Source organism: Colius striatus, chromosome 1 (genome assembly GCF_028858725.1).
Source record: "Colius striatus isolate bColStr4 chromosome 1, bColStr4.1.hap1, whole genome shotgun sequence".
NCBI classification, from domain to species: Eukaryota; Metazoa; Chordata; class Aves; order Coliiformes; family Coliidae; genus Colius; species Colius striatus.
In genome coordinates, this window is record NC_084759.1 from 123,149,447 (window position 1) to 123,163,988 (window position 14,542).

The 14,542-nt window shown below is 36.6% G+C and overlaps 1 protein-coding gene across 1 annotated transcript in view; it reads right to left on the bottom strand.

Annotated features, from left to right (window-relative positions):
- SPAG17 (sperm associated antigen 17) overlaps nt 1-14,542 on the bottom strand; it is a 107,638-nt gene that overhangs the window by 64,057 nt on the left and 29,039 nt on the right. The window contains exons 6-14 of the mRNA XM_062008744.1: nt 12,891-13,085; nt 9,945-10,126; nt 6,790-6,945; nt 6,028-6,100; nt 5,603-5,718; nt 4,960-5,097; nt 4,760-4,873; nt 3,340-3,490; nt 1,468-1,698 (exon numbers count right to left, since the gene is read on the bottom strand). Coding sequence (XP_061864728.1) covers nt 1,468-1,698; nt 3,340-3,490; nt 4,760-4,873; nt 4,960-5,097; nt 5,603-5,718; nt 6,028-6,100; nt 6,790-6,945; nt 9,945-10,126; nt 12,891-13,085 — 1,356 coding nt within the window. The remainder of the gene's footprint in view (nt 1-1,467; nt 1,699-3,339; nt 3,491-4,759; nt 4,874-4,959; nt 5,098-5,602; nt 5,719-6,027; nt 6,101-6,789; nt 6,946-9,944; nt 10,127-12,890; nt 13,086-14,542) is intronic.

Consider the following 14,542-nt stretch of genomic DNA (forward strand, 5'->3'; position numbering starts at 1 on the left):
TGTATGTTTAGCTTTTGAAGTCTAGTTAGTAGAAAAAGCTGTTCAGAGTCAAGGTCAGTCTATAGGCCAAAGTCCTGGGTAACAGGCCTCAGACAATAGCTGACCTATAAGATGGATCCTGCAGAATTGTATTTGCTGATGGCAGCAACTTTTTAGCAACCATCAGCAGATACTCATCAGTTGAGAAATACGAGGTTAGAGACTACAAAGATCAAAAACACTCTCTTGGGCTCCTCTCTAAGTCCTGGCCAGACTTGGGTGGGATCCAGCTTGGAGGATAATGTGGCGAATGTTTCTGCACAAAGAAAACGCAAGTCATCCTGATTTGCCAGGTTTTGACTCTAAAGCCGAACCCCTGTGCGGCAGCTCTTTGGTAGCCACCCCTGTGAGCGCACACACTGCGCAGGACATCCCAATTGCCAGGAAAGGCTTTCCAAACCTTTGCTGCACTCAAGGCACCCCAGCAACTGTGGGTCTGGATGATGGTAACATATCAATATGGCAATTGGTGATGATTCTTAATCACTATCGCTATTCTGTAGTAACGATTAGGTGCATTACCATGTGCTTGTGCTCTTTGCTGCCTAGGAATAAGAGTGTCATAAGCTTATTGTTGTAACTGAATGCTTTATCGTATTTTCTGTAACATTTTGAAGTAGACAGTAAAGAAAGATTAATCTTTCTTTGATGTCTGTGTCCTTTCCACCGCCCTTCATTTGCCAAATCATTGGGCAATCCAAACTTGCAGAAAATTTACTCTATGTTGCCTACAAGAGTTCTCGATCTCTTATCCTTCTATCTAAAACGCCTCCATTCTAATATAAATGAGAGAGTTAAAGTGGCTGAAATGGTACCTGATCACTTACTAAGAGATACAGACTGCTAATGAAGCAAGAAAAAAAAACCCATGAAGAAGTGTGTATGCATGTGTAATTACAATGTACAGCACAGTTTTATTTCTCAGCTTTTTGTATCGCCCCTAGAGTCCTTATATGTAAATTATATATCCTTTACATTTCCTAATACTCACTTACTAGTAGTCATCTAATTAACCTTATATATCACTTTGGATTTTACTCTGTGGTTGCTACTGACTTTGTCAAGACATAGCTGCCATCATAACTCATATGAGCCTGCATTCAGAAAGATATTTGTCTTCAGTATTTTATGTCTCTAAAATACCTCTGATGTCATAAGCAATAAATCACTTTTCTAGTACATACTTTGCTCCAGATACCACTTTAAAAAGAAGCCTATATAAACTGTTAATGTTGTATTACAAAATAGCTAGTTTTAGTCTTTATCTAGTAATTCTACACAGATACACAATGTATGGACCATACAATACTTGAAATTCAGTGACTTGTACAAGTAAGAAAAATCACAGCCCTGAAATAGCAAATCATACGGTAAAACAAATAGCATATTTTAATTCCTTGGGAGCAATGTGAACAGAGAGATTTTTACCAGAACCTCTTGGAAATTTCCCACTAAGCTTCTTTTCCATAAGGAAGAGTTGTCTCAGCCGTCTTGCAAACCGGGATGGATTATCCCAAGGGATCTCAGACACTTCAGAATCACCTCCAATCACAGATCCACAGCTCTCCAGGAGACCAGAGTCACTCAGCCCAGTCAAGCTCAGGCTTTCAAAAGTAAACACTCTGAAAGCTCTTTCTATTTCAGCCCAACTCAGAAGTTCTATAAAAGAATTACAATCATTAACTGAAAATGTCCTTATGGCTCAGCAGAAGATAAATAGAAGACTATGTAAGCATATTGTTCTTGGCATCTCTGCAAAAGCCATCAACAATTTCCGTAATGGTATTGGATCAAATTATGTGAGCTACATTTTACACTGCATTCAAAGTTGAATGCTTCTAAATTGCAAAATGATATGCCTAACTATTAATCCACCTTAAATGAAGTGTTTCCTACATCTGAATACCTCTTGGCTCATTAAATTTATATAAATGTTGTTGATTTTAAAGTACCGAGTAGACTTTATCAAATCAGTTAACAACTAGTAATTTTCAGTTCATGAAAAGGCTTCCATAACTCTTTAAATTATCTGTACCTTCTCAAGTCAATAAAAATCTCTTTTTTTTCTTTTCAGATAAAATGTTACACATAATTTATGTAGGGATATGCAAGGGGCAAAAGCAATAATGAATCCTATTTATGGTTGTATGCACTGGTGTCCATATAACAATGATAACCATGAGAAGGACTGAATTTTAAGATAGGTAGTTCAGTGCCCAAATCACACAAAGAGTATCTTTAGTTTGAAATTTTTTCTCTTCAAGGTAGTTAAACACCCCAGCATGTCACATATCTTGAAGATGTTGGATATCCCATCTCCCGTACAAATCAATCACCGTCTTGATAATAGTGGAGACATTGCTAGCTAAGTTAACAGTCAGTAGGGTTTGGCAGAATACTATGGTTCAGTGAAGACCATTAAATCAGACATCCATCAGCTGAAATGCTACAGCAATACAGAATACCTTAATAGTTTAATGTCCAAAATGAACATACCAACAATTGAAAACAATGCAGAGAGTGTAAATTAATCCAACACAAGGGATTTCAGAACTGAATATCTGAGAAAGTACCCTCAAGTCCTGTGCCTTTTATGATGGCATAAATATAACCAAATGTTTGTATTCTTAGTAGTCTACAGTAAACTTTCAAAACTACCTAAGAGCATTTACACAGTCTTTGGGACTGTTTCACAATTTATACCAAGGCAGTATGCACACTCCAAGACAAGGTAACTGTAGAAGTGATTATGATCAAAGAAGTGAAGAAGTTTGATAAAGGGATTATTATAGAGGCCACCTCATTAAGAACACCAACAGCTTACACAGAACACATTCAGAAAGCCATTTACTGTCCAATAAAATGTTTCTACCTAATATACACATGCTCTTCCACCAAAAAAAAGTTGGTAAATAAACATACAGTTTGTGTCAGTATCTCCCAAAATGCATCCCACATCCTAGGATCAAAAAAGCAATTTGTGAAACCTTTCTTTCTTTCATTTCTCAGAATTAGTATTTGTATGTTTCTGAATAAAACTGAATAAATGAGTTCTACTATTCTCACAGCTTTTAGTCAGACAATATTTAATACTGATATAGCCTTGCCCACTAGCCACAAAACTGAGGTCTAAAGCCTACTTGTATAACTAGGATAAGGTATAAGCAACACTGTGAAAATGAGAACTTCTGCAAAGGTTTTTGGCAGCTGAAAACACTAATCAAAAAATTCCTGCTACTTAACAGGATCATCAACCAGAAGGAAAAAAGTGGAAGTTATATCAATGTAAAATCAGTTTACCACTGGTACAATAACGCATGAGCTCCTGAACTCTGGCCAAGCGTTTAGTATTGTTTACAGCTGAAGGAAGGGTGAAACGGGTAAGTTCTGTAAGAGGCAGTTTATCCATCATTTCATGTTCAATCTTTTCTGGATTTAAGTTCTCCTGCACCTGGAAAAAAACCCCAAAACTACCAGAGTTAAACTTTCACAACATTGGATTTCTAAAAATCATGTCTGAATTATTGCTTTTTTAATAGCAAAAGACACAAGTATGTGCTTAAGTCAATTGGTCATAAATTTGAGCATCTGCCCACACTGTGTTACTGAATCCTGGTGTCAGATATTTTAGGCAGAAAAAATGAGATACATTAGAGAATAACTGACAGCATAACAACAGACACTTAAGAGTTAGAAGATATTTGCCTGTGGTAGACTAAAAAAATTTGGAATACAGAAATACATACTGACCAATTCAGACAGGCAACAGATACCTTCCACATATCTTTGAGCTGCCTGTGCTACTTCCCATAGTAATGAAAACTGTAAAATGATCTGAGACAGTAGCATCCATATATGTTTAAGGATTTATCTTTGGGACTAATTGGTATCTCCCAGCTTCACTCTTTTTAGTACTATGCACTTATAGCAACTTTTTCTGCGACTGTATCTTCCAAATGTTTTTTCCCCTATCCACTACTTGATCTTTAATTTTCTCTGCAGCAATCCACAATCTGCAATTTGTGAAGCCGGGCAGACACACCTTAGCTGTGAAATCTAGAACTGTATCATCACTTGTGTTCCCTTCAGAGTATTTTCAAAGTATGTCCTGACTTTGGAAAATTTGAGGAATTCACAATATTTTTTTGGTTCAGAAGGTCTGGGAACTGTTACTTTGAAACAATCTCAAACCTTGCAGTCTCTGAACCTTTATGACTTTGTTAGAATTTAGCAATATCTTGGGTATACACTATGCTCCAATTATTTATCCAACCTGAGCATACTTCATGTGTTCACTACCAAACTCTGTATAATTTCTTATACTTTCCTACATCTCAGTATTTAATCTAGTCTACATGTCAAATCACTGTTATCAATTTAGTAGCTCGTTTTCTGCAGTTTCATCAGTGTTCAACTACAGTAAATCAACAGAGTTCTGTAATATCTCTCATCTATGACAAAGGCTAAACATTCTTATATTAATGCAAACAGATCACTGAAATCAATATCATGCTCTATGTTTGTGATGTGTTCTCTGTCAGCAGCAGTAACTCATTGCTTCTTAAGCAGGCTAACATATGTGTTAGTGTGTCTATCTCAGCAGGAAAAAATCTAGGTCTTTCTGTTCTGCTTTGCAAAAACACCACTCCATCCATTCTAATGCATGGAGTATGCCTGTGGACTTTAGAACCATTTGTATATATGACAGGTAGCACTATACCTTTAGTAGGTGCAACCGCTGAGCCAGGGTATCATGGTAGTTAAATAAGAGAGGGTAGTTGGGGGTGACAGTCTTTTTTTCACTGTACTTAGGAGAAAAGTAGTCATATAGATTCTGTTAAAAAGAAAAGAATGATGTATTAAACCCCAATAATCAGATTTAATTATTGTTTTAGGAAATGAACAAAGGACAATACAAACCTTTTTTTCATTCTCAGAAAGTGAGAGAGAAGGAAGGACAGAGGCTATATGATCTGCAATGGTGTGATGTAGCCTGTCTGCCCGGGGCTCTGGTACCATCAGACTAGGTGGTGTAAGATTTTCTTCACTTGCAATAACCTGAAAAACGTGATATATGTTAGCTTTCATGACAGTATGACTGCTGCTTAACTTCATTTCAATTACCAAACAGATTAAATACACATCCATAAACTTTTTCAGGAAAGGAAACTAGATTTTTTTCTTTTTTTCTGCAAATAGTAAAAATGCAATTCATGTTAGTTTCTGCCCAAAACCAAGATTAAGGAAAACAGAATGAAATGTTTTCTACCATTAATCACTTTTGGAAGAATGAAAAGAAAAACATTTCCAGCTTCAAATGTGAAGAATTTTTAATGAATATAGATAACTTAAAATAACACTATATATACAAGGTAAGTGAAAGAATATGAAAGGAAAGGACTCACTTGAGTTGATTCCATTGTTTTGAACTTTGTTGGTTAGTACCTCTAGGCACAGTCTCTTATTTTAGACTGAAATAGATGGACCTATTGATCTTTGATCGATTCATTATACCAAGTCTAAGATGAATTAGCCACATGAATTATAAAGAGAATACTCCCACCTGTTCCAACATGCAGTTCAGCATTAAGGGTACAGAAACACATTCCTCAGGAATCAGACTCAGCAAGTCATTGTAATACCTCATGTCCACGGAAGCTACCAAAGCAGCTTCTTCCTCTGTGGTAATAAGAGATAAAACATTGAGATTGATTTCTTCAGAAATGCCAATTTATATTACCAACCTGTTCAACCTCCAGACATTTTTTCTTTAAAAAGACTTTAAAAAGACAAAGTCCATTACTATAAAGTTCTTAAATCTCACTGACTAGGAATAGATAGAAAAAGTAAGTTTCTAATCAGATGGAAAAAATTCTAAAGAATTTCGTCTTACTGTGCAAATAATTTCAAGGAATTGTGCTGTCAGATGAATGAATGGTACAACAGACTGAACAGCTACAGACCAGTGCTTTAATGATTTAGACGTACCCTGCGACAAAATTGCTGTTGGCAGAATTTCCTCTGCTTGTCCTTTCTTTAAAAGTGAAATCTGTGATTGCATCTAAAGGAAAAAAAATAAAATAAAACCCCTCAGAAAAAGTGGAAAAAATGAGGATTGCACAAATAGATAGGATAAAGTAGTTTCATTTAGCTTTGGTTACTAGATTCTAACCTTTCAAATTGTTGGTATCAAGGGAAGCAAATCCCACTTAACTGAATGGAATGAGATAGTAACAATATAGTTTTATGAATGTTTTAAATGAGCATTCAGTTGTATGGCTACAGATGGAGTAAGGTAATTTTTTCCCTATAAGCTACTTTCTTCTGCCCACTTAATGTTTTGTGTATCATGAACAAAATAAAGAATCTGACCTTGCAAAGAGCTAATAAAATTTTTTTGTTTGAGAGTTCACAGATATCTGGAAATGATACAGCGCAGGCATATTGCTTTTTTTCAGACACAAGAAAGTGTTATCAGAAGCTATTTAAGGAACTTTTACACCTGTGATACTTTATGCTTGTATAATCTTTCAAATTTTCCCATCCCTGCTTCCCCAACATCCAGTTATATTTTTTTTCAATTTTTAAGGTTTTAAAAGCAAAGACAAAAATCCTAATTTCATTAACAGAAAATTACACATGAAGTGATGATCTGAGGTGAGTTTTTGAGTGCAGAATTAAAGACAGGCAATTTGAGGCTGTAGGCAGTTACTCTCTCTCAAAGTATGGTAAAGTACAAAGGATCCTTGCCTCAGTTACAGGTGGTTGTGTCGATTTGCTCTCTGATAGTGCAGGCACATTAATAAACTTGGTGTTTTCCAAGTAGTTACAATGTTGTCTTCTCCAGTCCAGGCAGTCATACATTAAACAAGCAATGCTTTCAAACAGCACAGTGCCAAATGCAAGCTATGACAAAAAATAAAAGGATGAAGTTTGCATACAAAAGTGTCATGTAACTTAGCCATATGAGTCATTAGCTCTCTAACCAGCAGATTGATAGTTGTTTAAAAAACTTTCAATGGATTTTTTTTCTCCACAAATAGAGAGTTACTCTAAGAAAACAAGGTCTCCTCATCTTTATTTGCCTAAACACTGTCACATCCCATGGATAGCCACTCAGGGTGGAGTGAGTATTGCTCAGCTGCTTCAGTTCTTTAAAACCTAACTAATCTTAACAGTAACTGTTCAAGGTCTACTCTAGTAATTTTGTTTTCTTTTTTTCATGGGAAGCAAAAGGAGAAGTAACTTAAAATAATTGTTTTATATCATACATGCATGTTTCTACTGGTGAGCAACCTGTAGCATATTTGCAAGATCAACTACTCTCCTGCCCTAGAAGAAAAATAAATAAATAAACAAAGCAACTAATCAAGGACATCTCATATTATTTTCTTTCTTTTCGTTTGGCTTTTAAAATAAAGAAAGCTTCAAGAACTGAACTCATGAATTCCAGAGCTCTGCAAGCAAATGAATGTCAGCATTTCAGCTGACTACCCAAAGTGAAAGCAGTGTATCTGCAAAAGTCTGACAAGGAAAGAGTCAAGGTTCTTGAGGTGGTGTACTGTGGTTTTCAACAAAGCTTGGGAAGAATAAAAAGAGTACCACCAATCACCACTTTAAATGTGAAATGCTTTTGTACAAACACCAAAACTCTATCTAAGACCACATGCTGCATGCAAGTTTCAGTGGCTTTAATGGATGTACTCTCGCCCTGTACACCAGACATTGTGGAAAACATTAAATTATTACAATTTTCTTTCAACAGCACTTTCCTGAGTGAATATTTCACTTCTGGGAAAGTAGAGGAAGTCTCTTTTATAGCCTTCAAGATGTGGCTATCAAGATTGCATGTCTCAATTTTAGGTTTTCTCAAATGAAACATGGTGATGAAGCATGACTGTCATTAGGCACTAAATACATTATCTGACCCTTAAGAAGTATTAAGTATCTGCTTTCTTCAACTCAGACCTTCTTTATGGCACTTCAAAACAAGTACCCCAAATCACTGATCAGTTAGGGAATACCAGTCTCAGTTCTTCTAACATTAAAGACTAGACAAGATATTTGGGAGAGAAGTTCTACTTGTAAAAAACCTGTTTTTGTAGAGTTAATATTCTTGAACTTTTGTTTTTCCAATTCAATACTGTTCTGAAAAACGAGTTAGTATAAAAGCCTTCCATTCATGTATTACTTACATGAGATCACTAGAATTTCAGTTAAAGCATCTGAATGTTTTAAATGCACAATATTTTTAAACAAAATCAGAATTCTTACAAAGTTACAAGTAAAACAGTCCAGCTCCATTCAATGGGACACATGCAAAATTTAGTACAATTACAGTTTTGTGATTCAATTTGCTTGCGACTCTTCTGAGGACAGAGATGCATATAAAAAAAGTTCTTTAAGCCTAACCACTAGTGATTCTTCAACAGAGGAAAAAACCCTTTAAAATATTTTCCCTTCTAAACATCTGAAATCTGAAAACAGAGATTACCTGCTGTATATAAATTTCCCGTATCTAATACTCTATAATTTCTCTATCAATGTCTAACAATTTGTCACAAGAGCTTTCCTTCTGCGTATCTTCAGCTTCAGAGATGCAGCAAGCTAGGACTCTGAGACTCTCCAGGCAGTCCACTAGAACAGACTTATTTTAGCCACCTACAGTTCCACAATTTACAGTACTTCCATCTTTTTCTTTAAGAACTTACAACTGTTCCTACATCTTTAGAGCTCTGCTGAATTCCTAGATGCAGAATAATGTGAAATTACAACTTGCAATCTACACACTACAATCATTTTTATTTCAGCTGTAACATAGCAGTTTGCAGGATATTAATGAGCAGCAAAAACCTAATAAAAGATGTGATTATGGGGAAGATAAACAAGATTAAAAAAATTATTTTCCAAAATAGGCCTCATTAGCTCAAGAGTATAATGGAAGGTAATATTGTAAGTAGCAAGTTTACCCATATTCACAATTGCATTTATCATGAAGACTTTAGAAATCCCTGTGGATGCAGTAAAACTTAGTTTTGATCCTTAAGGATCAAGGATACTTTCTAGTATGCCAGATTGTTTATGTACAGGATTTAATGTACTATAAATGATTGTTAGTAGGATGTAGATTGTCCTTTAACCCTGATAATTTGACCGCAAATACAGCAGATTTAATTAAGACATGCTGCTGTATTTTGCTTCAGTGGTTTATATTTTTTTACTACTGGCATTGTGGATTGAAAAATACTGGGCCCTTTTATCTCACTATACTTGAGAACCTAGGCTGGAAAATTGTTTTAATGGTTCACTGTCTTTTCCAGTGCCCAGTAACAGTCCTGACTCAGCAGGCTATAATGAGCAGTACTCAGCAGAGTCAGTACTAAGCTAGAGTAATAAGCTAGAGCCATTTTTTGGATTGGATAAAAGGGAGCAGTACTGGGTGTGCTAAAATAACATACCACAAAGGATTCTGTGATCATTTTAAGTTGTTCTCATGTGCCTGTTCTGAGGTACAGTAAGTAGATCTGCTGTATGTGGACAAAAATATAATTTTTGTGTTCATTCATACTGACATCTGACTCGTTCTAATGAGATCCAAACTGGGCCTACATAAAGGTGCTGAATAAATTTAATACCTCAAAGTGTTTGAAAAGGCTGCTGCTATGGCCAACAATATTAAGAAACTACAAGTCAGGTACTTTTATTCAAAGGACTCCTTGTGAATACATGCTGCATAAACCTGCTAGAAACATAGAAAATAATTTTTGTTCAAGACTACAAATATATTTACTACTCTGGCTCTGTTTCATAGAAGACTAAGGTATCATTCTTCCCATTTCTAAATTAGTCTTAAGTGTTACAAACCCCAAAGCATGCCATGCATTGTGAAAGTGGAATCTACTGACCAGCATTTTTCTGTCAGACCAATCAGGGGGAAAGGCACTCTCCTTAACTAGGTGATGAAGTCTGGCAACATCAAAGAGACTTGATCCATGTTTTCCACTGTTTAGAACTGGTTCCAGGTATTTCCAAAATGTTTCCAGGTTTTTGATAGCTTCATCTTTCTTTCTTTTCTCTGCTTCTACAACTAAAATGTGTAAGTACTAAATAAATTGTGGTACAATGTCTCCCTTTTACACAAAGCGCAAATTATATATTAGCAATCTGTAAGTACTGTTAAAATGATCCTATCCTCAGAGTCTTTGCAAAAATCTGACACCAAACTTTGGGATTAACAAATTGTAGGAAGATAAAGTATTAGTAATACGTGGTAATTCTTTCAGAAAAAAAAATCAAAACCTAAACCAAACCACTCCCCCACCTAGGAAATGTACACCTTGGTAAACCAGTTGTTTAAGTTTAGGGTAAGCAATCCTTGTTATTGCAATTTTATTGGTGTGGAGTCTGGGCAAAAGGAGATTAAAGAACAGTATGACTCTGAATAGTAGGTCTAGAAGTTGTATGGTTTCAATTATTACTGCATAATAACGATCAATTTTCAAAGGTGCTCTAGCTACAGAGGAAAAAAAAAAGTTCTCTCAATATCAACCTTACAATCAAACTCTGGAATCCAAGATCAACCATACTTCTTATAGTGTAATTCAAGAGACATAAAGACATAAACCTGCAGTGACTTCATTTGGACTTATGGGTGCACAGCACTTGTAAAACCTAAGTATGAAGGCCAAATACCTCCCTTGCATAATTCCAGTGGACCCACAGGTTTAAAAGAAAACAACTCAGTGAGGCTGCAGACTATTCAGAAAAATGCCGATGTCTTTAAGGTTTTCACAGTTACATATGCATCCTGCAGCAGCCATCAAAAATATCTGCCAATTAACTTAAAAATGGTTTTATCATGATTCAGAAGATAATGTACCATTAAGTGACCCCAGAAACTAGGTAGACCCGGGAACTCTCAGCCAAAATATTTTGTAGGTATAAGACATATTCAGGCATTCAAAGGGAGACTGAACATGTACCTAGAAAAGAAGCAAACTAAATTTATTGAGGTTTACTAAAAAGACAAAATACATTTAGGTCAGGAAAATCCTCTGACTTGAAAATAACTGGTGGCTAGGTATGGTATGTGTTGAGTAGTTTCATACATGCTTTCCTACCACTCTTTTATTTCTATTGTTTGCCTTTACTCTCCCTTGGACATCCATTTATGAGCACTTCTGGAGATAGGTCACTGATCTTAAACAGTTCTATGCTCCTCTCTGCTCTATAGCTCATCTCTGTTACAGCATCATCCCTTCTCTTTGTTGTTCTTTGTTCTTTCACCTGCTTATGAAAGAGATCCTCTAATTTAGGACAATAGCAGACCCACGGCAGTGTTCCCCTAACAAAGCCCGCTTTGAAAGCACATCTCAGTAGCCTCTGGGACTCTGCACCTCTGAGAATTTAGGACCTACCTGGCTCACTATCGGCCATGTGAAATAGTCTTATGCAAACCCAAATGCAAAACACAGACAACTCCTCTGCTCAGAAGGCCAGTACATAATTTTGTAAAGAAATTAAACTTGTCTGACTTGATTTGTTCTTGAACAGTACACACTAGCTGTTACTCATCTCCTCATTTTTCCTTTAAGTGGTTATAAATTATTTGTTGCAGTGTTTTTCCAGAAACAGAAATTAAGCAGATTACAGTGCCTTGGCTATTTGTGTTCCTTTCCCTTTTCCTCATAGCTCTTTTTCCACTATCTCACTTGCTCTTTGTGAGTTTTCAAATATAAATGAGAATGGCAGGCAGTTCTTTAAACAGAATACAATTTACATTAACCTGAATCAGCTGATCTGAAAAGTTCTTTCCCTAAGTAGTATTCCATATTTGACTGCAACTCTTTCAGTGTGACCATCCAGCCATTTGCTTACCCACCAAGGGGTCCACCTATCATATTCTTGCCTCTGTATTTTAGAGACAAGGATGTCAATAAGTAGGCATTCCCTGACCTAATCCTCTTTTGCCAAGGGCATGTCTTCCTTGCTCCAGACTTTCCCCTTGTTTCTAGGGCCTGTGAGTTCCAAAGGCTGTTCATGGTCACAACCTCTTTCTTTTCTTCCATGTACCACAATGGAGAGTCTTGTTCTGTGTTCTTGGCAACCTTCTCAGAGGTGTTAGAAGGATGCTATTAGGTGCCCCATAAGCCTTCTCCAGATGAAGCAAACCAAGGTCCTTCAGCCACTCCTCACAGGGTAGCTGTCTGCTGAACTCACTCAAGTTTATTAGTATCTTTCTGGTACTGTGGAGCCCAGAACTCTGATCAGAGCAAAGTAACGTGGAATAACCATTTCCCTTGATCTACTGGCTATGTTAATGGCTATGTTTGCTTTCCCTAATGGCTCATATTTAGCTTGCTGTTCACCAGGATCCCAGTTAAAGAAAGATGTTACAGCCCAGAGACAGCTGAGTTCAATTGCTGAGTGTTATTCTGCATAATATTCTTCTCTGGCTGGGGTCACAGCCCCAAAACAGTGATCTGTGCACTTCCCTTAAAATTATCAAATGAACCAAGTTTGCTTAGCTGGATAACAATTCATAGAACTATGCACTTGATTAAAATGTTGTTCTTTGGTGGCTACTGCAGAAAACTATGGCTGTAGCCACTACCTGCTTACTCAGTCTCTCTTTCCATTGTACAGCTGAGGCAAGTTTTTGCACTGGCAAACCATTTGCTTTGGTGACCAGTGCAGTGGCAATAACATTTTTGCACTGGCAAACATGGCTGTTTACGGCAGTATGCAGAAACACAAGGCACAAAGAAGGAGAAAAACCCCACATCATGAACAGTCTTTACTTGCATATAAAAAAGTCTCCTTTCTACACAGATTTCTTAAGATCAGGTTACCTTCAGGCGAATGTAAAGATTCTTCCTGAAGTTTAGTTTCTTCCAAGTATGTCTGCAATGGCTTATAAATCTCAGAAGAAATTCTAATTACACTTGAAATGTTAATCCCAAGATCAGACATCACAGGCAACAGCTGAGGGTTGTGGAAATCCAAAATTATGAAGTAATGATGAGCACCATCATCTGGTTCATCATCTGTTCAAAACACAAAAAATCAGATTAGAGCAAGGACACTCAACAGCTTTTTTTTTTTCTTTGACTGTATAGGGATACTGGAAATTAAGGTCAGAGAAACAGTTCTTTTATAACTTCATTGGAATAATTACATATAAGTTTTATAAATACTATGTGCATTAGACTCCAGTCTTCTGTAGCAAACCAGCTAGAACACAGCAGGAAGAATACAAGTCAGAAGTAAAATTTGTATGGAGAAGCATCAGAAGAAAAATTAGAGAAGCTGATTGTAAACAGAATGCTAGCTGTGGCAGCATTTCTGTTACTGCTTCTCTGTAAGAAGGAGTTTAGTGTCAGGACATATGGTAGTTTAGGCTATCCTATTTCATTCTGCATAAAGCTGTCCAGGGAGCACACACAGAATAAGCTACTGTCATTTAGCTGAGAGATGATATTAGCTGTAAGAGTGTTGAAGGATTAGCTGCAGGTATGAGCTGACTCACTGCTGACTGCTCCTTGCCCAACAGGTTCATGGTTTACTAAATGGATTCCCTGTCAAAGCCTCATCAGCGGGTAATACCAGCTCACACAAGACCTTTTAGTTGGCAAGAGGTGTATCCAAACTAATCCTAAAGTACAGATAAGAAGTTTAATTGGGTGTCTGCTCTGTTTGGGCTTATTACTTCCATAGAAATATGCACAGCAATGTTGCAGTACCAAAGCAAAAGGTTAAGCATTATGTAAGTAAAAACGAGCCCTTTAAAATTAGCTTGACCCTATTCTAAATCATATGCATAGATTCCCTTTATGGCCTATGCTGAAATACAGGTATTTATTCAGGTATCGGGTGATGTAATTAATCCAGCATGTTTATTTTAACTAAGACAACAGAGACTGCCTGCTGAAGTTCCTGTATCTCTCCATTGACTATGGAACACATACAGTTAATGCAGACTCTGCACTAAGGAAAAATTACATTTGTCCTGGTTTAACTCCTCCCCCTTCCTAGTGGGATGGGAAGCAGAATCAGGAAAAAACCCAATCAAAACTTGTGGACTGAGATAAAAACAGTGTAATAACTAAAATAAAAAGTAACAATAACAATAATAAAATACTATAATAATAATTGCCATTAAAAAAATATAACAAAAATAGAAACAAACCAAACTCAAGAAGACAAGTGATGCCCAATGCAACTGTCCATCAGCCACTGACTGAGGCCCAGACTGTCCCCAAGCAGCGATCCACCCGTTCCCACTAGCTCCTCCCAGTTTATATACTGGCATGACTGTATATGATAAGGACTAGCCCTTCAGCTAGTTCAGGTCAGCTGTCTTGGCTGTGCTCCCTCCCAGCTTCTTCTTCTCCCTGCTAGTAGGGCATAGGAAACCAAGAAGTATCTCACTTAAGATAAACACTGTTTAACACACTGATATTTCAGTTGTTGCTATTAACATTCTCATTCTAAATTTGTAACA